This window comes from Pongo abelii, chromosome 4 (genome assembly GCF_028885655.2).
Source record: "Pongo abelii isolate AG06213 chromosome 4, NHGRI_mPonAbe1-v2.0_pri, whole genome shotgun sequence".
Classification (NCBI taxonomy): Eukaryota; Metazoa; Chordata; class Mammalia; order Primates; family Hominidae; genus Pongo; species Pongo abelii.
In genome coordinates this window covers 149,818,955-149,845,632 of record NC_071989.2, presented here as the reverse complement: position 1 = coordinate 149,845,632, position 26,678 = coordinate 149,818,955, and the positions used below count along the sequence as shown (strand labels likewise).

The 26,678-nt window shown below is 42.0% G+C and overlaps 2 protein-coding genes across 2 annotated transcripts in view; both read right to left on the bottom strand.

Annotated features, from left to right (window-relative positions):
- The window catches only part of PCDHGC5 (protocadherin gamma subfamily C, 5), a 173,642-nt gene that overhangs the window by 29,268 nt on the left and 117,696 nt on the right, over positions 1-26,678 (bottom strand). The window lies entirely within an intron of this gene.
- On the bottom strand, positions 1,081-8,793 carry PCDHGC3 (protocadherin gamma subfamily C, 3). The gene has a single exon (XM_054555987.2). It carries the CDS (start codon positions 7,549-7,551, stop codon positions 4,960-4,962), a length of 2,592 nt encoding a protein of 863 aa, XP_054411962.1. The 5' UTR covers positions 7,552-8,793; the 3' UTR covers positions 1,081-4,959.

The window sequence follows — 26,678 nt, the reverse complement described above, 5'->3', positions numbered from 1 at the left end:
ACACAAACACACATCCCTCTATACCTTCTCCCATGGGAATGATGGAGGTGTAAACCAGCCTGACCTATTAGGTGTTTATGCCAGAATTCACTGTCTCTGTGAATGGCACTGTCATCCCCCCAGCTGCCTTAGTCAGAATCTAGGGGGATCAACCTTGACTCATCCCTGTCCTTCACTTCCTATATCATGTCAATCAACAAGTCCTGATGATTTTATTGTAGTCAGCTCCCTCCATCTGTACTGCCACTGTGCTGGTTCAAGCATTTATCAATCTTCTCTTCAAATATTGCAATAGCTTTCAAACTATTGCAAAGAGATAAGATCTCTTTGCCTCCAGTCCCAATGTCCCCAGTCCCTTCACTTATGACTGACAGAATAATCTTTCTAAAACAAAAAAACCTCATGATATCATATGCATATCAGTTCAAATTTCTGCAGTGACTCTCCTCTCATCTATATGGAATAAAATAAAAACTCCTTGGCATGGCCTACTTGCTTCACCTCAGGATCTAACTCCGGCCTACTTGCTTCACCTCATCTCCTACAAAGACTGTCTGTTTTACACACACACTTTTTTTTTGAGATGGAGTCTCTCTCTGTTGCCCATGCTGGAGTGCAGTGGCCTGATACCAGCTCACCGCAACCTCTGCCTCCCGGGTTCAAGCAATTCTCCTGCCTCCGCCTCTCAAGTAGCTGGAATTACAGGCACCCACAACCACGCCTGGCTAATTTTTTGTATTTTTAATAGAGATGAGGTTTCACCATGTTGGCCAGGCTGGTTTCAAACTCCTGACCTCAAGTGATCTGCCCACCTTGCCTCCCAAAGTGCTAGGATTACAGGCATGAGCCACCGTACCCGGCCACACACACAGTTTAAGGTTCAGTGATAATGAAATACCATAATCCCTCTGCATGGAATTTCTTGCAATGGCCCCTCCCTGCCCTGTCCTTTCCCCTTTACTGTCTGACAAACTACTACTCAACCTTTAGTTCATAGCTCAAGCATCACCACCTCTATCACTTCTTCCTGGTTTCCCCAGGCTGATTTAGGTGTTTTTTCCCATTTTGTCCCACTGCATCTTATGCTATGCAGAACTCTATTATCTTTTTTTTTTTTTTTTGCATATCTGTCTCATACTGTATTCTGGGTACCAGAATGATAACTTTTAATTGTTTACAGTGTCTGGCACATAGGGATGCTAAGACATGGTGAATGTCAGTATTATTATTTTTAGTTCAACAAATAGTTATTGAGTACTTGCTCCATACAGGGACTTTATATGCATTACTTTTCACTCTCACAACAAGTTTGCAAAGCAGATATTCTCTTTATTTTATAGATGAGGAAACTGGAGTTTAAAGAGATTAAAAGACTTATCTAAAGCTAAACAACTAGTATGTACAGTACTATACTTACATTGGCAATTTCACACCAAAACAAGTACCCAGTCTGTTTTACTAGAACTAGAGCATAAAGCCTTAATCTTACATATCTTTGACTTGACCTTTTTATGCCAGCCATATGATTCTCCCAACTCTAGATTTTTTTTTTTTTTTTTTTTTTTTTTTGAGATGGAGTGAGTTTTACTCTTGTTGCCTAGGCTGGAATGCAACAGCATGATCTTGGCTCACTGCAACCTCTGCTTCCTGAGTTAAAGCGATTCTCCTGCTTCAACCTCCCAAGTAGCTGGGATTACAGGCACCTGCCACCACACCTGGTTGATTTTTTTTTTTTTTTTTTTGAGATGGAGTTTCGCTCTTTCACCCAGGCTGGAGTGCAGTGGCGTGATCTCGGCTCACTGCAACCTCCACTGTCAAGTGATTCTCCTGCCTCAGCCACCATGCCCGGCGAATTTTTGTATTTTTAGTAGAGACGGGGTTTCACCATGTTGGCCAGGCTGGTCTTGAACTCCTGACCTCGTGATCAGCCCGCCTCCGCCTCCCAAAGTGCGGGATTACAGGCGTGAGCCACCAGGCCCGGCCTGATTTTTGTATTATTAGTAGAGATAGGGTTTCACCATGTTGGCCAGGCCGGTCTTGAACTCCTGGCCTCAGGTGATCCGCTGGCCTCGGCCTCCCTAAGCACTGGGATTACAGGCGTGAGCCACTGAGCCCAGCCCCATCTCTAGATTTTTATTGAGACATAATTCACATACCATACAAATCACATATTTAAAGTGTACAATCCGATGGTTTTCAGTGTATTTACATATACTAAACTGATGCAATCATCATCACAATCTAATTATACAACAATTTTGTCACATCCCTCCAAAAAGAACCCAATACCTATTGAACAGCTGTAGATGTTTAAATAATAGTTGTCCAGGGGCTAGTGCTTTAGGAGGGTTTTTCCCTTAGATGACTGAAATACCATTTTATGTCTTCCTGCAGTGATCTTTTAGAGCTATTCTATGTAATACTTTAAAGCTGGGAGACCTTACCATGTTTTTTAAAAAATTGGGCCTGGCCCAATAAAGCTGGATTCTGGTTCTGCAAATACCAGAATAACACTTTACTTCACAAATATGCTAAATGAGGGATTGGCAGGTTCTAGAGTACTGCTTTTCTTTTTTTTTTCTTTCTTTCTTTTTTTTTTTTTTGAGGCGGAGTCTCGCTCTGTCGCCCAGGTTGGAGTGCAATGGTGTGATCTGGGCTCACTGAAACTTCCGCATCCTGGGTTCACTGATTCTCCCTCACTGATGCTTCCGCCTCAGCCTCCAGAGTAGCTGGGACTACAGGTGTGCGCCACCATGCCCAGCTAATGTTTGCATTTTTAGTAGAGACGGGGTTTCACCATATTGGCCAGGCTGGTCTCAAACTCCTGATCTTATGATCCACCCACCTCAGCCTCCCAAAGTAGTGGTTTTCAAATTTGTCTGCACATTAGGATCAAGTGGGGACCTTCAAAAAATGATGCCTGTGTCCCACCCCCAGAGATTGTGCTTTAATTGGTTGGGGTGTGGCCTGGGTTTCAGAATTTTTAAAAGGTCTCTAGGTGATTTTAATGTGCAACCAAGTTTGAAAACATTGTTCTAGGGAAAATGCCAGTTGTTTTCCAGGCTGACCAGGAGAGCGGCAGTTATTTCTTGCTGGCTTTCATGCTTTCTTAGTCTTTTCATATGTGCTTCTACTTTGTCATTTTTGGTTGTTCTCATATGTGTATTTCCAAGGTGTGTTTAAGATTTTAGGTGGGTGAAGAACTAATAAAAATAATAATAGTAATAGCTGATAATTTTTTTTGATACAGGGTCTCACTCTATTGCCATGGTTGAAGTGTAGTGGTGCAATCACAGCTGACTGTAGCTTCAACTCCCAGGCTCAAGCAATTCTCCCACTTCAGCCTCCCAAGTAGCTGGTACCACAGGTGCATGCCAACATGCCCAGCTAATGAAAACACAGTTTTGTTTTTTTTTTTTTGTAGAGACAGGATCTCACTATGTCGCTCAGGCTGGTCTTGAACTGCTGGCCTCAAGCAATCCTCCTGCCTCAGCCTCCCAAAATGCTAGGAGCTGGCTAATAATTGTTTAACAGTTATGATATGCCAGGCACCATGCTAAACACTTTGCATACATTATGTCATGCATGAATCTTATAAAACACTTATTATTCCCTTTTTGCATATGAGGAAGAGGCTTAGAAAGGAGATTGAGTAACTTGGCCACAGACTCATAGTTGGTAAATGGTAGAACCTCATTTGTCTAACTGCCAAATCCAAGAGTTGATAGCAACGATGCACTAAGTAACAAAATAACAGTGGTTCTCCTACAGTTAAGAGTATGTATAGGGTTCTCTCCAGGGCAAAGGCCTTGCAGTCACCTTGCACGGATACCATGCCTTGGATAGTATCCTTGCATACCACCCTGAATTAATGAATGCTTTACCTTTCTAAGGACATGAATTTATCTACTTTTCACATTGTGCATATACTTAAGAAAAATAAGGCTGGAAGGACAGGGACTAACACTGGAGGCACCAAAAAGACTCTCCTTTTGTAGTTTCTGGGATTTTTGTTGTTGTTGTTTTTGTTATTGTTAAAGAGACATGGTTTCCCTACATTGCCTAGGCTGGAGTGCAGTGGCTATTCACAGATGTCATCCCACTACTGGATAGCACAGCAGTTTTTACCTTCTCCATTTCCAACCTGGGCCAGTTCACCCCTCTTTAGGCAACCTGATGGTCCTGCCCTCCCAAGAGGTCACTGTATTCATGCTGAACTTAGTGCAGACAGTGGATTGATCAATTGATCAGCATAGTGCACCACAGCCCAGAACTCCTGGGCTCAAGCAATCCTCCCACCTCAGGCACTGAGCAGCAGGAACTACAGGTGTACACCACTGAGTCTGGCTACTTTATGTTTTCTTGGGTTGACTAGATTTATTTTTGAAATAAATTATTACTTTTATTTATAATTCAAAGTGGATATCTTTGGGTTTGGAGATTATAGTTTTAATTTTTTAAATACTTTTCTGTATTTTCTGAATTTTCTAGCAAACATGCATTACTGTTATAAGGTAAAAATATTTTGTAAGTAGGGTGCACATCATTTCCAGTAGAGTGCTTGAAATAAAATTTAAAGGATGCCTGGAATTTCATTTCATTCATAAAAAATTATCTGAGAATGAGGTACACGATCTGTATAAACAAAGGAAAATTATCAAAAAGCTATTAGTTTTACTACAAATGTCACAATCACTTGAAAGGTGGAGGAATGAGGTAGTTTTTGTATTCCTAGAAGCTGCCACTGGTTAGAGGTATCCAGCAGCTTATTCCTAATGTAAATGATACCAAGCTAAACTCTGATCGCTGAGATCTTGTGTTTTGGCTTAACCATCCCTTAGTAAGATTGGTTAGTTGTGACAGCAAATGAGTGCTGAGGATGTGAATTGGGTCCACAGATGAGTCAAGTATCTTCCCCCTGAAATGGGACCACAAACCACACTCTGGCAGGCCACCATCTCACAAAGGCACTAACTTTGATCTAGGAAGGGCCAGGTGAAAGTGTGAATGCATCATCAGGAAAACATCTTTATCACTAAAAAAACAGCTCCATTCCTTCCTCAATATGATGTAGGAATAAAAAAGCACTAACAGGGTCAAACATGACTTGCTAAACCTTACCTGTCCGGGAGGGGCGCTCTCTGCACCCAACACCTGCCTATAGAACACGGGATCACAGCTCCGCAGCGTGTTCTGGCGGCTGGCCAGTGGACTGGCTGCACCAGGTTTCTTCAGCAGCGGGTCGCTGCGGCGGGAGTCCGTGGTGAGATACACCTGATGGTAAAGGTGCGGCGACATCAGGCCTCCCCGCACGGCGTCCGCGTGCAAGGAGGGCCCTGGTGTTCGGTACAGTGAGCTCACCGGGGCTCGGTATAGGTCTCTAGACTGCTTCCACTTGTAAACTTTGAATATGATTACTCCGAACACTGTGACCACGAACCCCACAGAAACCAGGATTAGAGAAAGAAGTAGATAAAAGGTGAGATTTTTGTTCTGCTCCCGGGGGGCAGAGCCAGAGGGGAACTCGGCTCGGGCTTCAGGAGAGTCCTCGGTTACTGACACAGTGAGGGTAGCAGTGGTGGAGAGCGAAGGCTCCCCATTGTCTTTGATCAACACCGTGAGAGTCTGCCTGGGTGAATCTGTGTCCTGGACTGGACGGGCAGTACTGATTTGACCAGTGTGGAGCCCTATGGCAAAAAGGCTCTGGTTAGGGGATCCCAAGAGACTGTAGGAGAGCCAGGCATTGTGCCCTGCATCCGCGTCCCAGCCTACCACCCGTGACACTAGGTGGCCTGCTGAGGTACCTCGAGGCAGCATCTCCACCGAGCTCCCACCTGGCCGAGGATACAGGACCTGGGGGGCATTGTCATTGCGATCAGTGACAAATATGTTCACGCTGATGTTGGTGGCCAGGACTGGGGTGCCCCCATCGCTGATATGAGCTGTTAATTCAAATTCCCGCCGATCCTCATAGTCTAGGGGCACTAAGGATGACACTATGCCATTGTCACGATTTATTGTGAAATAGCGACCCACTAGCCCAGTTTCAGCTCCTTGCTCCAAGAGAAAGAAAGAAAGCCGAGCATTCTGCGGGGCGTCGGGGTCCCAGACACTTAGGTTTAGTATTGGAGCCCCGGGGAGGTTGTTTTCCTCAATGTAAACGTCGTAGGAAGATTGAGAAGATTGTGGAGGGTTGTCATTGATGTCGGACACTTGAACACGCACTATTGTAAGGGCTGAGAGGGAAGGGGTTCCGGCGTCTCGGGCGGTGATGCTGAGGTTGTATTCTGGCACAGTCTCCCGATCCAGGTCTGCACTGGTTTTCAAAGTGAAGTAATTCTTGAGGGAAGAAGTAAGGCTGAAAGGGAGACCCGGTGGAACTTCGCAGGTCACCAGACCGTTCTCGCCAGCATCCAGGTCAGTCACACTGAGCAAAGCGATGACAGTCCCCAGAGGGGCATCCTCGGGTACTGGGCTGTACACGGAGGTGACTGTGATCTCCGGAGCATTGTCATTCACATCCACAACCTCCACCAACACTTTGCAATGTGCTCCTTCGGGATTGGCGCCCTTGTCTTTGGCCTGGATGTAAATCTCATGGAGTTTGGTGTCCTCGAAGTCCAGTCGACCCTTGATTGTCAGCATCCCGGTTACAAGGTCTAAGGCGAATAGTTCCCGCACGCCAGCGCGGTTGTGGCTGCCGAAGGAGTAAATAATTTCACCGTTGGGGCCTTCATCCAGATCCGTTGCAAGGACTTGTACCACGCGCGTGCCGGAGGGTGCATCCTCCAGGACGCGCGCCCGGTACAAGGACTGGTTGAAGACAGGCGCATTGTCATTCGCGTCCAGCACCGTGATGTGAATAGGCAGGCTGGCGGAGAGGGCTGGGGTCCCCCCATCCAACGCCGTCAGCACTAACTGGAGACTAGGCTCCCGTTCTCGGTCCAGGGCGCGCTCCAACACCAGCTCCGCGTACTTGGTGCTGTCCTCCCGCGTCTGCACGCGAAGCGCAAAGTATTCATTTCGGCTCAGCTCATAGGTTTGTAAAGAGTTGCTTCCCACATCGGGATCGTGCGCGCTCTCGAGCGGAAAGCGCGTCCCCGGAGCCACGGCCTCGCTAATCTCCAATTTCATTTCCTGGGTAGGGAAAGCAGGATTGTTGTCGTTGATGTCCTGGATCACCACTTCCACGCTGAACAGCTCCAGCGGGTTCTCCACTACCAACTCCAGAGTTACAGTGCAAGAGGGCAGTGTCCCACACAGCTCCTCTCGATCCAGACGGTCGTTCACAAACATCTCTCCGGTCTCCCGGTTCACCTCAAAGAATCTTCGGCTAGCTCCAGACACCACCCGGAGCCTGCGGGCTGACAGGCTACCGAGATCCAAACCAAGGTTCGCGACCACGTTGCCCACAGCGAAACCCTTCTCTCTTTCCTCCGGGATCTCATAGTGAATGACCGTGGAAGCCTTGTTCAAGGCACCAAGCAGAAGCAAAACTCCGACTACCCTCCCGGTGCTTACCAGTCCGCTCCTCCAGGCCTCTGGGACCATCTCACTCAAAAGCAATTCCTTTCAGCGGGATCCAGATCGTCCCTGAGATTTCGCTGAGAAACTTTCAGCGGGTTAGCGCTTGGGCGCTGGGCGCCGAGTCCGACATGGCTTTCTGGATGCCGTTGATTTGCTCGCCGGCTGTTCAGTCTCTGCCTCATCCCGGGGCGCAGAAAGGGGACGGGCAGGGGCCCGATCTCCAGCGTCTTCATTGGCCGACAGCGGCACACAGAGTCCCAGCCAATAACTGCACGAAGAATGAGCTAGCGCCGGGCTCTCTGAGCAGGACACGCGCTAGCGCCAGGAACTTCACTTTCCTTTGGCTTCCTTCCAGAGTTTCCAGCCAAAGCGCCTTGCCAGTATCGGTGCATAGGAAACCTACCTTAGGGAAAGCCAGCCTTGGGGCTGTGAGGCTAGCCGTTCTGCAAGTCTCCAATCCAAATCAAGACCCATTAAACATTTGAATTACTTTCTTTGATCACAAGAAAGGGGATCGAACCAAACCGAAAACTACGCAACGTTGTCTGGAAAAACACCAACAAATCTGGTTTGTTGGAAGACAGACAATTAGCCGGACCCTACTTGTAAGGAGGCATTTAGCATTTCCGTGGAGACATTAATAATTTCAGTTTTATCTCTTACCAAATGAAATTAGCATTCCCTGTCACTTCCTCATTATCTGGAGCTACTATCAAATTAGCAGGAGTTACAATCTATTGGTTTAACTCTGGCTTATAAAGTTTAAAAGTACAATTCAGATTTTATTTCTTTTAAAACTGGATGTCATTGTTAGCTCTCATTTCTTAAGAACCAGGGAGTAATAAGAAATTTCCCTACTCTGTCTTTCACAAGGAGCATGATCTCAATTGTAGAGCACACTCTCTCTATCGTTTCCCTTTACTTGATCAATCCTTTTCCCAAGATCTTGGGTATCATATGCCACAAGAAGTTGCACTGCTAATGAAGAAGAAGACGGAGAAGATTTTAAAAAGAAAAAAAGCCAGGCCTATTTATCACCTAGGATCTTTATAAAATTATTGAAATAATGGCAGCAAAGCTCCACAAATCTTTAGAAAATACAAAGCCTTTAGTCATAGAATAAAGAGCCTTAAGTTTTCTGCATTTAGAATTGTTGTCACCAAACAAAATTATAATGATTAGGATAGTGAATAAAAGAGTCCACTGTGATATAAGCCAGAGATGAGATGTATATCTTTGAACAAGAAACGAACCTCTAAAGTTCCTGCTCCTATCCTATTAAATGAAGAAGGCAGGTAAAGTGCCTGGCACAGAGTAAGCCTCAATTAATGATGCAAACCACTCCATTAGATGTAAAGTGTTAGAGCCTCATACTATTTCTGTATATTTGTCTTGGACATCACTTTGATTGCATAGAGTCCTTTTGAAGTATAACAGAACCGTGAACATAGGTGAAGGGGTAAGCACATAGGTTAGGTAGGTAGAAAAGAAGTAAGGATATATAGGATATTTCCCAAAGAGATGAAAAGCCATATGTGACCTATATTTCCATGTCTTTAACACTTCAATTAATCTCTGAAAACCCCCAGTTTTAAATGCTCAAGTTTGATAATTAGCCAGACCAGCAAGAGGGCTGATAGGCATTAGAAGATAGAATACATTTAGAATTTAGAATATAGAGTATAGCCCAATCACTTGCTACTCAAAGTGTGAGGACCAGTGGTCTAGGCATCACTGGGGAGCTTGTTAGAAATGCAGAAATGCCCTCCTCTAGACCTACTGAGACAGGACTTACATTTTAACAAAACATCAGGGTGATTTGAAAACACATTAAAGTTTGGCAAGCACTGATCTAGTGGGTTATTCAGAGATACACTGGTTCATCAATCTTTTTTTCCCCTATTCAGCATCACTTAATTCACAATCTGGTTTTTGAAAATCAGCTTTTAAAAATGTAAGTAGTTTTCTCAATAATAAGGCCTGTCATTTTCTTGATAATAAGGCCTGTAGTTTTCTGAGACTTTTGTTGTTGTTGTTTTTGTGGTTGTTTCTTTTTGGTTTTTGTTTCTGAGGCAGGATCTCGCTCTGTCATCCAGGCTGGAGTACAGTGGAATAATCATAGCTCACTGTAAACTCCAACTCCTTGGGCTCAAGGGATCCTCCCGCCTCAGCCTTCTAAGTAGCTAGGACGACAGGCCTGAGCTACTGCACCCAGCTCATAGTTTTCTTAAGACCTCTTCATGAACCAACAGAACCCTTGTGTATGCATTCTCCACAATAGTGAGGTTGATCTTCCTAAAATTTTAATTGGATCACACAATTGTCCAGCTGCTCCTCAGTAGCATCATATTGCTCTTGAATTAAAATACCAAATCCTTTGCATAGTATCCAAGTTCTCATGTCTTCTCCCTCTCTCACTATACTCCATTGCACCACTTGGAGGGTGGTCAGAACCCCAGCCCTTCCCTGTCTCAGGGCCTTCACACAAGTTGTTCCTTTGCCAGGAAAGCTGCTTTCTCCTCCCTCCCTTTGCTTTGCTAATTTCTACAGGTCTTTCTGGTCTTAGTTTAAATGTTATTTCCTAATAGAGGTCTTCCATTAGGCCCCAGTTAAAACCAGGATCCTTTGTTATGCTCTCTCAGAACACCTTATATTTTTTCCATTGAACTTGGCACAACTTTAAATTTTGTAATTATTTTTGCATAAGCAAAATGTCTGCTTCCCCCACTGAAAAAGAAAAAAAGAAGCTCCAGGAGGGCAGGGACCATGCTATTTTGGTGGCCACTTGTATCCTTACTGTCTAGCACAGCAGGCACTTAATGCTTATTAATATAGCAATCTTTATGCTACTGACATAGTAAAATAATCATGGCATACACTAAGGACTATATATGTATTCATTTGTGTGGATCCAGTCTCCCTGGAAGTAAGTATTTTTTAGAAGATATATTTACTCCTTCAAGTTACCAGTGGGCCTTCCTAGCCCTAATGATCTGAAGAGATAATATAGTTTGCCAAAGAGCCAAGTAAGGTGTGGTAATACAACTCACAGTGGATAATAAACAAAGATGCCGTAACTTGTTGTATCACTTCTTTCTTTCTTCTTTCCTTCCTTCCTTCCTTTCTTCCTTCCTTCTTTCTTTTTCTTTTCTTTTTTTTTTTTTTGAGTTTCACTCTTGTTGCCCAGGCTGGAGTGCAATGGCGTAATCTTGGCTCACCACAACCTCCTCCTCTCGGGTTCAAGCAATTCTCCTGCCTCAGCCTCCCGAGTAGCTGGGAATACAGGCATGTGCCACCACGCCCAGCTAATTTTCTATTTTTAGTAGAGATGGGGGTTTCTCCATGTTGGTCAGGCTGATCTTGAACTCCCAACCTCAGGTGATCCGCCAGCCTCCACCTCCCAAAGTGCTGGGATCACAGGTGTGAGCCACAACGCCTGGCTTGTATCACTTATTTCTAGGGGAAATGGAAGGACCAGTATACAGGATTTATATACTGATTCAAAACAATTTCCCAGTCTTTATCTTTTTTCTTCTTTGTTTTATAATTTCAAGAGAGCTTCTGACCAATGAGATGCAGCATTTATAATATAATTTTTTTCTCTTGAGATGGTGTCTCACTCTGTCACCCAGGCTGGAGTGCCGTGGCATGATCTCGTCTCACTGCAAGCTCCGCCTTCTGGGTTCAAGCGATTCTCCTGCCTCAGCCTCCCTAGTAGCTGGGCTACAGGTGCGTGCCACCACGCCTGGCTAATTTTTTCTATTTTTAGTGGAGACGGGGTTTCACCATGTTAGCCAGAATGGTCTCGATCTCCCAACCTCGTGATCTGCCTGCCTCAGCTTCCCAAAGTGCTGGGATTATAGGTGTGAGCCACTGCGCCCGGCTATAATATAATTTTAAAATAGAAAGTGAATGTATTATATGATCGAGAGTAAGGTCTTAGTGTCAAAAAGATTCAAATTCCAATACCTAGTAGCTATGTAACCATGAAACTTTTATTTTTAACTTCTCTTTTATTTTCTTTATGTATAAAATGGGAATAATAATAGTACTCATTGTCAGACATATCAATCATTTTAAAAATCTTTTCACAGCTTTCTACATACAATATAGTGCCCCTACATGATGCAGGGATTTTTAATAAATTTATACAGTAATGCAACCAACCCCACAATCCAGTTTTAGAATACTCTCATCACCCCTAAAATTTCCCTCATGCTTGTCTGTAGTCAATCTTCCTAGCTTCAGCCTCAGGCAACCACAGTTTTGCTTTTTCTGAATATTTTATTAAAAAGGAATTATAAAATAGGTAGTCTTTTATATGTCTTTTATATGACATAGCATAATGTCAAACTCATCTTTTGACCACACCCTCAAATATGTTATGTCTCCAACCTTCCTTACCTGGTAAGTGGCACTTCTATTCCAGCCAGAATTTCAGAAGTAATTTTAAATATTTTTTTCTGCATCGCCACATCCAGTATATTACTAATCCATATCAATGCTTACTACTCCCAAAATATATTTTGAAACTATCAATTACTTACCCTATCTACTGCTACCCCTGAGTCAAAGCAACCTTAAATGCCATCATAGCTTCCTCGCTGTTATTTTTACTCCCTCTCTTGCATTCCCTAAATTCCATTTCACATGCAGAGACCTGAGTAATCTTTCAAAAGGTACATGAGATTATACACCTTCCTTGCTAAAAACATAACTAGGCCTAGCTATGTAGCTTGTAGCGTCAGTGCAAAATAAAAATAGGGGGCTTGGAGGCCGGGCGCGGTGGATCACACCTGTAATCCCAGCACTTTGGGAGGCCGAGATGGGTGGATCACTTGAGGTCAGGAGTTTGAGACCAGCCTTGCCAACATGGTGAAACCCCATCTCTACTAAAAATACAAAAAAATTGCTGGGCGTGGTGGTGGGTGCCTGTAATCCCAGTTACTAGGGAGGGTGAGCCAGGAGAATCACTTGAACCCAGGAGGCAGAGGTTGCAGTGAGGCAAGATCGCACCACTGCACTCTAGCCTGGACAACAGAGGGAGACCCTGTCTCAAAAAAAAAAAAAAAAAAAATACAGGGCTTGGGCTTGTTAATAAAAATGATTGACCAGGCACAGTGGCTCATGCCTGTAGTCCCAGCACTTTGGGAGGCTGAGGCGGGAGGATCACTTGAGGCCAGGAATTTGAGACCAGCCTGAGCAACATAGGGACAGTCCCATCTCTACAAAAAACAAAAAACAAACAAAAAACTTATCTGAGCACGGTGGCATGTGTTTGTCATCCTAACTACTCAGAAGGCTGAAGTGGGAGGATTGCTTGAGTCCAGGAGTTCAAGACTGTAGTGAGTCCACTGCACTCCAGCCAGGGCGACAGAGCAAGACCCTGACTCAAAAAAATAAAATAAAAATTATTAAGAATTTCAAGACAGTAACAGCAAAGCCCTAACCAAAGGGTAGGGGCCTTCAAAGCAAGGGGGCCCATCTAAGCATGAAGCCCTGTGTCCCTGCATAGGTCGCTTGCCTATGAAGTTGATCCTACTTGGCACAGAGGAAACTCTCAATAAATATTACCTAATATATATTTTAATATTAGCTAATTGTCTAATTACCTAATATTATTCCCAGAGGGTTAGTAATATCAGAAAATCCTATTCAAGATGCTATTAAATTACTGCACACAAGGAAAAAATACATAAAATCCTCTTAAAATCCTAAATATCATCGAGTAGTCTTTCCATTCAACCTAATGTGTCTATTTGAACAGCTTCCTAAGGTCAAATTATGGGATCATTTGAGGAAAAATGGAAGAAAAACAGTTAACCAATAAATCAAACAAACATGTATCTCAATTTAGACAGGTGGGACATTCAAGGGTTTGGTGAAGAAGCTGAATGGTTTAGCCTTCATATTTATCTGAAGTTTACCTGAATATTTTGCATACTTTGATTTGATAAGATGATCTATGAATCTTTTTTTTTTTTTGAGACGAAGTCATGCTCTATTGCTCAGACTGGGATGTAGTGGCATGATCTCGGATCACTACAGTCTCTGCCTCCGGGGTTCAAGCAGTTCTCGTGCCTCAGCATCCTGAGTAGCTGGGATTACAGGCGTGCCACGAAGACCAGCTAATTTTTGTATTTTTGGTACAGATGGGGTTTCACCATGCTGGCCAGGCTGGTCTCAAACTCCTGACCTCGGGTGATCTGCCTGCCTCGACTTCCCAAAGTGCCAGGATTACAGGCGTGAGCCATTGCACCCGGTCTGAATCTTAAGAATAAGTTTTATATGACCTCCATTCTATCTACAATGTTTTTGCAATTACAAATAACGCTGTAATAAATAACCTGGTACATATGTATTTTTGTAATTTTTGAGGTGTGTATGATAAATTCCTAATAGTGTGATTGCTAGGTCATAGGACAAATGCATATGTAGTTTTGTTAGAACAAGAAGAAATTATGTCATCAAAATATTTTGGAAGTACAAACATTTATTTTATTTTACTTATTTTGTTTTATTTATTTATTTATTTAGAGACAGAGTCTCACTCTGTCACCAGGCTGGAGTGCAGTGGCACAATCTTGGCTCACTGCAACCTCCACCTCCCGGGTTCAAGCGATTCTCCTGCCTCAGCCTCCCAAGTAGCTGAGACTACAGGCGTGCACCACCACGCCCAGCTAAGTTTTGTATTTTTAGTAGAGACGGGGTTTCACAATGTTGGCCAGGATGGTCTCGATCTCTTTACCTCATGATCCATCTACCTCAGCCTCCCAAAGTGGTGGGATTACAGGCGTGAGCCATCGTGCCCACTCTATTTTGTTTTTATTTTTTGAGATGGGGTCTTGCTCTGTTGCCCAAGCTGGAGTGCAGTGGGGTGATCATGGCTCACTGAAGCCTCAACTTCAAAAGGCTCAAGCAATCCTCTTGCCTCAGCCTCCCAAGTAGCTGGGAATACAGGCATGTGCCACCATTTCTGGCTAATTTTTAAATTTTTTTAGAGACAGGTTCTTGCTTTGTTGCCTAGAATGGTCTCAAACTCCTAGGCTCAAGCAATCCTCCCACCTTGGCCTCCCAAAGTGCTGGGATTACAGGAGTGACCCACCGCGCCCAGCAAAAACAATAATTTTGGAGGTCAAAAGCCTAAGGTAAAAAAAACCCACAGGTTTACCCCATCTCCCATTTTAGTGCTACTCTCTTCTAGTCTGGATCATATTAGTACCTTCTTCTTCTTCTTATTTTTTTTGAGACAGAGTCTCACTCTGTTGCCCAGGCTGGAGTGCAGTGGCTTGATCTTGGCTCACTGCAAGCTCTGCCTACCGGGTTCACGCCATTCTCCTGCCTCAGCCTCCCGAGTAACTGGGACTACAGACACCCGCCACCACGCCCGAATAACTTTTTATATTTTTAGTAGAGACGGGGTTTCACTGTGTTAGCCAGGATGGTCTTGATCTCCTGACCTTGTGATCCGCCTGCCTCAGCCTCCCAAAGTGCTGGGATTACAGGCGTGAGCCACCGCGTCCGGCCTTTAGTACCTTCATATTGTTTACTATATCACAAATGTTAAATATGTCAGGAAACTGCCTGCAAAAAATTTACTAAATTTGTCCACATGAAAATCTTCCATGAGACCTACATTCTCCTCAGAAATAATTTGTTTTAATTTTGCACCCATATTTTGCTATTACCTTGCTATCTAACTTATTATTAGTTCTCACCAAATGGGTAGCCTTGTATGGCTGAGTTATTTCTTTTTTCTTTTTTTTTTTTTTTGAGATGGAGTTTTGCTCTTGTTGCCCAGGCTGGGGTGCAATGGCGTGGTCTCGGCTCACCACAACCTCTGCCTCCCAGGTTCAAGCAATTCTCCTACCTCAGCCTCCCAAGTAGCTGGGATTACAGGCACCCACCACCATGCCCAGCAAATTTTTCTATTTTTAGCAGAGACAGGGTTTCACCATGTTGGCCAGGCTGGTCTCAAACTCCTAACCTCAGGTGATCTGCCTGCCTCAACCTCCCAAAGTGCTGGGATTACAGGTGTGAGCCACTGTGCCCGGCTTAGTTTTCTAAATGAAGTAATTTACTTCAACATATAACAGAGGAAGAAAGAATTGTGGTTTTCTGATCATTAAAATTTTCTGGCAGCCGGGTGTGGTGGCTCATGCTTGTAATCCTAGCATTTTGGGAGGCTGAGGTGGGCGGATTGCTTGAGCTCAGGAGTTTGAGACCAGCCTGGGCAACATGGTGAAATCTCATTCTACAAAAAATATAAAAATCAGCCTGGTGTGGTGGCATGTGCCTGCAGTCCCAGCTACTTGAGAGGCTGAGGTGGGGGCACTTGAGCATGTGAGGCGGAGGTTGCAGCGAGCTGAGATTGTGCCACTACACTCCAGCCTGGGCAACAGAGCCAGACCCTGTCTAAAAAAAATAAAAATCTTCTGGCACTATAGAAGTTTGGTACATGATAAAGATGCTATCTCAAATCACTGGGACAAAGAAGAAGTGCTTAATAAATGGCATTGGGACAACTGGATAGCCATTTGGGAAAAAAGATATAATCAGATCCATATTTCAGCACACACAAGAATAAACTCCAATTAGATCAGAGATCTAAATGTGGAAACCAAAAACCATGCAAGTACTAGCACTGGAAGAAAAAAGTAATGAATGTTTCTGTAACCTAGGTGTGGGGAAAGGCTTTCTAACTATGACTTAAAACCTAAATGCAATATAAGAAAACGTTGATTTGGCCGGGGGCAGTGGCTTACGTCTGTAATCCCAGCACTGTGGGAGGCCGAGGTGAGTGGATCACTTGAGGTCAGGAGTTCGAGACCAGCCTGGCCAACATGGTGAAACCCCGTCTCTACTAAAAATACAAAAATTAGCCAGGCATGGTGGCATGTGCCTGTATACCCAGCTACTTGGGAGGCTGAGAGATGAGAATCGCTTGAACCTGGGAGGCAGAGGTTGCAGTGAGCTGAGTGAGATTGCACCATTGTACTCCAGCCTGTGTGACAGAGTGAGACTTGGTCTGAAAAAAAAAAAAAAAAAAAGAAAACACTGATTCATTTCATTACACAAAAAACAAAAACAAAGGGAAAAAAATTGCATCGCAAAAAAATGCCAAAAGGTAAATGATGAGCTGTGAGAAAATATTTGCAGTCTATTTATTGGACAAAGGACTAATATTCCTAATACAAGGAGTTTTCAAAAACTTCATGGAAAATGCATATTATGAAAAAAAATGCGTGGATTTCAAAATATTTCTTGCACCAAAATAAACCCATACTAACTTGTTATAACATGTCTGAATAGGATCTAGTTTGAGGCACTAAGAAGAATTAAGATAACAGTTTGAAAAGAGCCCCTATCAGAGTAACATGAATTCTGCTAAAATGGAAACAAGAACAGACATCAAATTTATGATGAAGCTTGAGTAGAAGAATGGTGAAATCATTGATGTTTTGTGAAAAGTTTATGGAGACAATGCTCCAAAGAAAACAGCAGTTTACAAGTAGCTAGCTTGTTTTAAGAAGGGATGAGACAATGTTGAAGATGAAGCCCATGGCAAAAGACCATCTACATCAATTTGGGAGGAAAAAAATGATCTTGTCTGTGCTCTAATTACAGAAGACCTACAATTAACAGCAGAAACAATAGCCAACACCATGGACATCTCGGTTCAGCTTACACAATTCTGACTGAAAAATTAAAGTTGAGCAAACTTTCCATTAGATGGGTGCCAAAACCATTACATCTAGATTAGCTGCAAAAAAATTATCCAGGCATGGTAGCATGTGCCTGTAGTCCCAGCTACTTGGGAGCCTGAGGTGGGAGGATTGCTTGAGCTCACCAGGCCAAGGCTGCAGTGAGCCATGATGGTACCACTGCACTCCAGGCTGGGTAACAGAGCAAGGCTGTGTCTGAAAATAAAATAAAATAAAATAGATCAGCTGCAGTAAGACCAGAGCTTTCACTTGATTTTTTTTTTTTTGAGCTGGAATCTCGCTCTGTTGCCCAGGCTGGAGTGCAGTGGCATGATATCAGCTCACTGCAAGCTCCGTTTCCTGGGTTCATGCCATTGTCCTGCCTCAGCCTCCCAAGTAGCTGGGACTACAGGCGCCCGCCACCACGCCCGGCTAATTTTTTGTATTTTTAGTAGAGATGGGGTTTCACCATGTTAGCCAGGATGGTCTTGAAATCCTGACCTCATGATTTGCCCGCCTCGGCCTCCCAAAGTGCTGGGATTACAGGCATGAGCCACTGGGCCCAGCCTCAGTTGAAATTTTAAACAAATGTGATCAAGATCCTGAAGGGTTTCTTAAAAAAAAAAAAACTGTAACAAGAGATGAAACATGACTTTACCAGTCTGATCCTGAAAACAAAGCACAAGAGGTAGAAGTGGTCTAGTTAATGCAAAAGCAGACTGGTCAAGAGTAAATGTCATGGCAATGGCTTTTTTGGATGTTCAAGGCATTTTGCTTGTTGACTTCCTGGAGGGCCAAAGAGTGATAAGATCTGCTTATTATGAGAGTGTTTTGAGAAAGTTACCAAAGCTTTAGCAGAAAAAATTCCTGGGAAAACTTCTCCAGAATCCTTATTGACCACGACAATGCTCCTGCTCATTCCTCTCATCAAGCAAGGGCAATTTGGTGAGAGTTTTCTTGGGTAATCATTAAGTGCCCACCTTTCAGTGCTGATTTTGCTTCTTCTGACTTGTTTTTGTTCCTAATCTTACAACTTTAATGGGCACCCATTTTTTCTTCAGTAACCAATATAAAAAATACTGCATTGACATGGCTAAATTCCCAGGACTCTCAGTTCTTTAGGGGTGAACTAAATGGCTAGTATCATTGCTTACAAAAGTGTCTTGAACTTGATGGGGCTCATGTTGAAAAATAAAGCTTATATTTTTATTTTTATCTTTTAATTAAATTTCTTCATAAACATTTAGAGTTCCTTCATATATCCCCTAAACTTTTTACAAATTTAGGCTAAAACACTTTAAAAAAAAACTACTAGAAAAATGAAAATAAGACATGAACAGACAATTCAAAAAAATATATAGGGTCATTTGTGGTGGTTCATGGCTGTAATCTTAGCACTTTGGGAGGCTGAGGTGGGAGGATCACTTGAAGCCAGTAGTTCAAGACAAGCCTGGGCAACATAGTGAGACCCCACATCTCTACAAAAAAATAAAAAAATTAGCTGGACATGGTGGCGTCCATCTGTAGTCCTAGCTACTTGGGACGCTAAGGTAGGAGGATTGCTTGAGCCCAGGAGTGCGAGGCTACAGTGAGCTATGACTGCATTACTGCAATTTGGCCTGGGCAACAGAACAAGATTCCTGTCTCTAAAAAAACAAAAAGATATAAACTGGCTTTTAAACATATGAAAAACTATTTAACCTCATTCATAATAAGAGACATTTTAATTACAATTATTTGGAGATATCTTTTTACCCATCAGGTTGGCAACAATTAAAAAGCTTGACAATATACTCTGCAAAGGAGACTATGGGACAATGGACATTCTCATCTATTTGTAGGAATGCAAGATGGGGAATAGCTATATTTAACAAAACTACATATGCCTTTACCTTATGATGCAGCAATCACACTATTAGGAGTTTATTATGCATACACACTTCAAAAATAACAACAACAACAACAAAAAACACATATATCTATATATATAGATAGATAGATATATCTCAGGTTCTTCATTAGCATTTTTTATATTGCAAAAATATTGGAAACTACCTAAATGACAAGTCATAGATGGGTTGAACAGATAATGATATGTGCACATACAATGGAGTTTTTTTTTTGCTTTTTTTTTTTTTTTTTTTTAGACGGAGTCTCACTCTGTCGCCCAGGCTGGAGTGCAGTGGCGCGATCTCAGCTCACTGCAATCTCCGCCTCCTGGAATCAAGCGATTCTCCTCCCTCAGCCTTCCAAGTAGCTGGGACTACAGGTGCCCACCACCACACCCAGCTAATTTTTGTATTTTTAGTAGAGACGGGGTTTCACCATGTTGGCCAGGCTGGCTTTGAACTCCTGACCTCAGGTGATCCACCTGCCTTGGCCTCCCAAAGTGTGGGATTACAGGCATGAGCCACCGCACCCGGTTTTTACAATGGAGTTTTATGAAACTATTTTAAAAATGAAGATTTCTATAAATTTATATAGAATGATTTCCAGGATATATTATTAGTACAAAAAGCAAAGTGAAAACTTTTCCTTTCAGTCATGTGAAACCAGATATACCACTATAACAACTAGGAAGTGGATCAAAATGTGTGATAAAAGCTTTTAGACATTGGTTCAAAAGACAGTGCAGGATTCTAATCCATAAGAGAAGAGAAGCAGGCCGGGCGCAGTGGCTCACGCCTGTAATCCCAGCACTTTGGGAGGCCGAGGTGGGCGGATCACGAGGTCAGGAGATCCAGACCATCCTGGCTAACACGGTGAAACCCCGTCTCTACTAAACAAAATACAAAAAATTAGCCGGGCGTGGTGGCGGGCACCTGTAGTCCCAGCTACTCGGGAGGCTGAGGCAGGAGAATGGCATGAACCCGGGAGCCGGAGGTTCTAGTGAGCCGAGATCACGCCACTGCACTCCAGCCTGGGCGACAGAGCGAGACTCCATCTCAAAAAAAAAAAAAAAAAAGAAAAAAAAGGAGAAGCAAATGAGGATCCGCAAACTAGGATCTCCATTTTTTTGCCTGGAGACAACTTTCAGACTGTGGGGCAGGAAAGGGGAAATCCAAGAATAACACCATGGTTTTGCTGAGTTGAGGAATAGATATTAGAGTTTGAGGAGATTAGGAGATTGAGGCAGCCAGAGTTTATGGGATAGAGTACTAAAGAGAATGGAGCTACACAAAGAACTCCAGGAATATTAATATGGATCACCAAGTCTTTGGCTAAATAATAATCTAAGCATACATAGAGTGCACTGACACTTCTCTGCAGCTGGGCGAAGAACTGCCAGGGAGCTATTAGCTGAATTCTTAGTGGTCACATAGGGCTGGAAAATGTTTGAATTTCATTTAGCCATAATAAAGAGATGCTGCTGAACACTCAGATTAATCAAAAAAGTCAGAATTAAGTGGTAGACCTAAATTAGCCCAAGGCAAAAGTTACTATAGACCTGTCCTAACAAAGCTTAAAAACAAGCCTTGAAAAGATCAACCTGATCTGCAAAAAACATAATAGCCTTCCAAAACAAACTGCAATAGTTCTTAAAGAAAGACAAAATCCAAACACTCAAAAATATAACATTACAATGTCTGCTGTCCAATAAAAACATTATTAGACATGCAAATAAGCAACAAATTGTGACCCCAAGCCAGGAAGAAAATCATCACTAGGAATTACAGAGGTGACAAAATTAGCAGACAAGGACTTTAAAACCTCCATTATAAATGTGCTCAAAAATTTAAAGAAAAATATGAAGATAATGAGGAGAGCAATGAAAGAGTCAAATGGAACTTCTAAAAGTGAAAAATACACTATATGAAATGGAAACTTCACTGGATGGGATTAGCAAATACAGTAAACACTGAAGAAGAAAAGATCACTGAACAACACTGTTACTATCTTGACCTAGTTGACAATTATAGGATACAACAACCACGAGAAGCAGAATACACAGTTTTCAGTTACACAGTTGTGTGTAAGCAACACTTACCAAGATAAACCATATTCTGTGCCATAAAAGAAATGTTAAGGAATTTAAAAGAATAGAAACCATACAATGTATATTTTTGGATCACAATACAATTAAATTAGAAATCAGTGACAAATATATTTGGTTAATACTTACATATTTGGTGACTAAACAATACACTTTAGGCCGGGCATGGTGGCTCATGCCTGTAATCCCTGCACTTTGGGAGGCCGAGGCAGGCAGATCACCTGAGGTCAGGAGTTCAAGACCAGCCTGGCCAACATGATGAAACCCCATCTCTACTAAAAATACAAAAAATTGGACTGGGTGCAGTGGCTCATGCCTGTAATCCCAGCATTTTGGGAGGCCAAGGCGGGCAGATCACCTGAGGTCGGGAGTTCAAGACCCACCTGACCAACATGGAGAAACCCCGTCCTTATTAAAAATACAAAATTAGCCTGGCGTGGTGGCATATGCCTGTAATCCCAGCTACTTAGGAGATTGAGGCAGGAGAATTGCTGGAACCCAGGAGGCAGAGGTTGCAGTGAGCTGAGATCGTGCCATTGCACTCCAGCCTAGGCAACAAGAGCAAAACTCTGTCTCAAAAAAAAAAAAAAAAAATTAGCTGGGTGTGGTGGTGGGCACCTGTAATCCCAGCTACCTGGGAGGCTGAGGCAGGAGAATCGTTTGAATCTGGGAGCCGGGATTGTGCCACTGCACTCCAGCCTGGGCAAAAAAAGTGAAACTCTGTCTCACAATAAACAAACAAAACAACAAACTTTAAAATAATCCATGGGTCAAAGAAGAAATTGCAAGGTGTATTAGAAAATACTTTGAACTAAATTATAATGGAAATATAACATCCAAAATATTATCTTTGCAAAGTACACATCTGACAAAGAACTAGTATCCAGAATCTACAAGGAACTAACAAATCACCAAGAAAAATAAAACACAATCCCATTAAAAAGTAGGCAAAGGACACGAATAGCCATTTCTCAAAAGAAGGTACACAAATGGCCCACAAACATATGAAAAAATGCTCAACATCGCTAATCATCAGGAAAATGCAAATTAAAACCATAACGAGATACCACCTTGGTCCTGCAAGAATGGCCATTATTAAAAAGTCAAAAAACAATAGATGTTGGTGTGGATGTGGGGAAAAGAGAACACTTATACATTGCTGCTGGGAATATAAATTAGTACAGCCTCTATGGAAAACAGTATGGAGATTCTCTAAAGAGCTAAAAACAGATCCACCATTCAATCCAGCAATCCCACTACTGGGTATCTACCCAAAGGAAACTAAGTAATTATATGAAAAAGACACTTGGACACATATGTTTATAGCAGCACAATTCACAATTGCAAAAATGTGAAACCAACCTAAGTCCCCATCGACTAATGAGTGGATAAAGAAAATGTGGTATATATACATATATATATATGTGTATATATATATGTGTGTGTGTGTGTGTGTGTGTGTATATATATATATATATATATATATATACATATACACCATGGAATACTACTCAGCCAGGAAAAGGCATGAAATAATGTCCTTTGGAGCAACTTGGATTGAACTGGAGGCCATTACTTTAAGTGTGTATATATGTATACATACATAAATAAATATACTTCATGTGTATATATGTATACATACACATGCAATATGTATATGTTCACATACATATATAATGTGTATATATACTTATAACAATAGTTTATTCTCATTCAACTGTTGGTGGATATATAGATATATAACTGTGTTTACAGTTACATATGTGCAAACACAGTTATATATCTATATCTGTCTATCTATCTATCTAACACAGAGAGACCAGAAAAAACCCACACCTACATATGTACATGGCCAAATGATTTTTTATTAAGATGCTAAGATTATTTGGTGGGGAAAAGATAGCCTTCTCAGCATATTTTTCCAAAGAGACAATTGGATATTCCTTTGGAAAAAAATATGAATCTTCACTGTTACCTCACACAATACACCATACATAAATATCAACTCAAAAGGATTCATAGACCAAATTATAAATGGTAAAACTATAAAACTTCTAAAAGAAAATATAGGAGAAAATCATCATAAGATTTCAGTAGGCAAAGAGTTTTTGAATAGGACATAAGAAATACAAACTATAAAAGAAAAAAATAAATTGGGCTTTATCAAAATTACAGCTTCTGCTCTTCAAAAGACACAACTAAGAAAATGAAAAGACAAGTCATAGTCTGGGATAAAATATCCACAAAATATGTATGTGACAAAGAGCTCACATCAAGAATATATATATTGTATATATTATAATCATATATAATTACATATATAATTATTATTTTTTAGACAAAGTCTCACTCTGTTGCCCAGGCTGGAGTGCAGTGGTGCAGTCTCGGCTCACTGTAACCTCCGGCTCCTGGGTTCAAGCGATTCTCCTGCCTCAGCCTCCTGAGTAGCTGGGATTACAGGCACCTGCCATCACGCCCAGCTACAAGGATATATTTTAAAACTCCCATAGCTCAATTTTAAGAAGGCGTTCAACTCAGTTAAAGATGAACGAATACTTCAAGAAGATATACAAATAGGCAATAAACACATGAAAAGATGCTCAGTGTCTCTAGTCAACAGGGAAAAACAGTTGAAACTTCAATGAGATAGTATCACACACCCACTAGAATTGCTAAAATTTAAAAAATTGACAATAGGAAGCATTGGTGAGAAAATGTAGCAAGCGGAACTCTTTATGCATTGCTCATGAAAATGTAAAGTGATATTACCACTTTGAAAAATAGTTTGGCATCTTCTTATAAAGTTAAGCATATACTTCCCATTTCATACGACCCCCAAAACAATTCTGTTTTTGGGTATTTATCCAAGAGAAATAAAAAAAAATGCCTACAAAAATACTTGTACATGATTGTTCACATCACTTTAATTCAGAATAGCACTAAACTGGACACAACTCAAATGTCCACCAACAGTTGAATGAATGAACAAATTGTGATATATCCACACAATGCAATACCGCTCAACAATCAAATGGAACACGCTGCTGATACACACAGGAACATGAATGAATTTCAAGAACTTTTGAGCAAAAGAAGATGGATACAAAATAGTATATGTTATAGGATTCCATTTAGATGAAATTCTGAAAGAGGCAACACTAATTTATAGTGACAGGAAGCAGACCAGTTGTTGCCTGGAGCTGGAGAAGTAGTGAATTGATTGCAAAGGGGCATGAGGGAACTTTTGAAGGTTATAGAAATGTTCTATATTTTGATTGCATGGTGGTTACACAGATGTAAACAATTGTCAAAATGCATTGTGCTGTATAATTTTAAAAGGTAAATTTTACGTTATATAAATTATACTTCAATACAGCTGGTAAGGCTGGACGTGGTGGCTCATGCCTGTAATCCCAGCACTTTGGGAGGATGAGGCAGGAGGACTGCTTGAGGCCGTGAATTTGTGACCAACCTAAGCAACATAGTGAGACCCCGTCTCTACAAAAAATAGAAAAAATTAGCTGCACATGGTGTGCATGCCTGTAGTCCCAGCTACTTGGAAGGCTGAGGTGGGAGGATCACTTGAGCCTGGGAGGCAGAGGTTGCAGTGAGCTGAGATCACACCACTGCACTCCAGCCTGGGTGACACAGCAAGACCCTGTCTCAAAAACCAAAACCAATAGCTGGATGTGGTGGCGAATACCTGTAATCCCAGCTACTCGGGAGGCTGAGGCAGGAGAATTGCTTGAACCCGAGAGGTGGAGGTTGCAGTGAGCTGGGATCTTGCCACTGCACTCCAGCCTGGCTGACAGAGTGAGACTCGTCTCCAAAACAAACAAACAAACAAACAAACACCCAAAACCAAAACAAACAAAATAAAGCTGATAAGTTTTAAAAAACAAAGTGTCAAACAGTATGTACAGGCAGTCCTCATTTTCCGCAGTTGTACAGTATTTTAAAAATTGCTAATGTGGGGGACCTCCTCTTTCAGCTTTGGAATGCCCCCTCCCTCTGTCTCTGCAAGGGGGAGCATCTTCCTTCTCTCTTCTCCCTTCCTTCTTGCTTATTAAACTCTCCACTCCTTAAAACCACTCCACGTGTGTCTGTGTCATTTTATCTAAACCGGCATGAGGACCAGGAACCCTGTTTTTCCTCCACTCATCAGAGCTGTATCATTTTGGTGCATGGACTGGGAAAGGAAACTTATTTTAAATTATTTATGGCCTTTAATAATCAAGTAAGGTATACTACTGTGAACAAAATTTGGAGCATGTTCATTTTTCTCTGCCTTGTTCCTCTAAAATTTGGAGACTACCTGTAAGTACTCTTAACTTACGGCCATATAGTTGTTCGCATCAGTGCAGTAAGAATCCATTTTTCTTTGTCAACAGAACACAATTGGAAAAACTGGTTATTTTACCAAGGCTTTAACTGAAAGGGTGTGTTTCCCTTTAAGGAATCAAGCTTGACATGCAGAGCCAATAAAAGCCCCTTGGGGAGAACTGGCCTTGCACCTTGTCTACACAGTCCCCACACAGGGTTCCTAACCTGTGGTCAGTGAAGAATGTCACTTTCTAACAGGTCTGGAAACTCTGAGTTTATCTTGGGACCTCAAGAGGAGAGGATAACCCAACTCACAGGTATTAAAGGATACAAACCCATGTCTGGCTCAGCTTCAAAAGTCTTATCTGAAATTCCTGTGGAACAGTGTTTCATCAAAGCCAATCCAAAAGTCCTATGTAGAAATAACCATTCTTGCTGCACTTCATGCAAATAATCAGGCCAAGTATAAGACTAAATTTCATTCATAATTAGTTTTTACCAAAAATGAGGACTGGAGAGAAAAATTTTGCTCCAAAGCTTATCATACATTTGTCATTAAATTCTAGTCTCATTAATTGTTTTTAAGCTTTTTGCCTACATTTTAGACTAACCCTGCTTATTCCTGTGAATCAAGTGGTGATCTTCTGCAGCTTGTGGGGGTCAGAAAAAGGGATGGGTAACGTAAAAATGTGAATCAATATGCTAGTTCTGGGCAATTATTTTGCAAATTGTGCCAGGTAATGAGAGTAAGTAAGGTGCCCGTAACCCAGAGGTTTCTTTGTTTGGGAAAATAAAACCAAGGAACTTCGTAGGCCCACAGAGGGGAATTCTATATGTTGGCAAGTAAAATTTTAGATGGAAATTACCTACCACACCACACTTGTGGGAATTGCTGTCCTCACTCTACTATTTGCAATAGGGTTATCCATGGTGGCACCTTCTAACTGAAATATTCGACAGAGTTTCCATTGCTGTCATATTTTGCTTAATTAGTATCCTTATAGCAGAGATAATAGTTACTGGCAAAAAGGAAGCATGAAAGTTTTACTATCACTGAGTCTACTAGGACTTTTTATTGGATTTAGTAATGCAGTTTTTGTTTGTTTGTTTGTTTTGTTTTGAGACGGAGT

Bases quoted from the DNA above. Each gene is read 5' to 3' on its own strand.
- PCDHGC3 (XM_054555987.2), bottom strand. From the start codon at position 7,551: ATGGTCCCAGAGGCCTGGAGGAGCGGACTGGTAAGCACCGGGAGGGTA.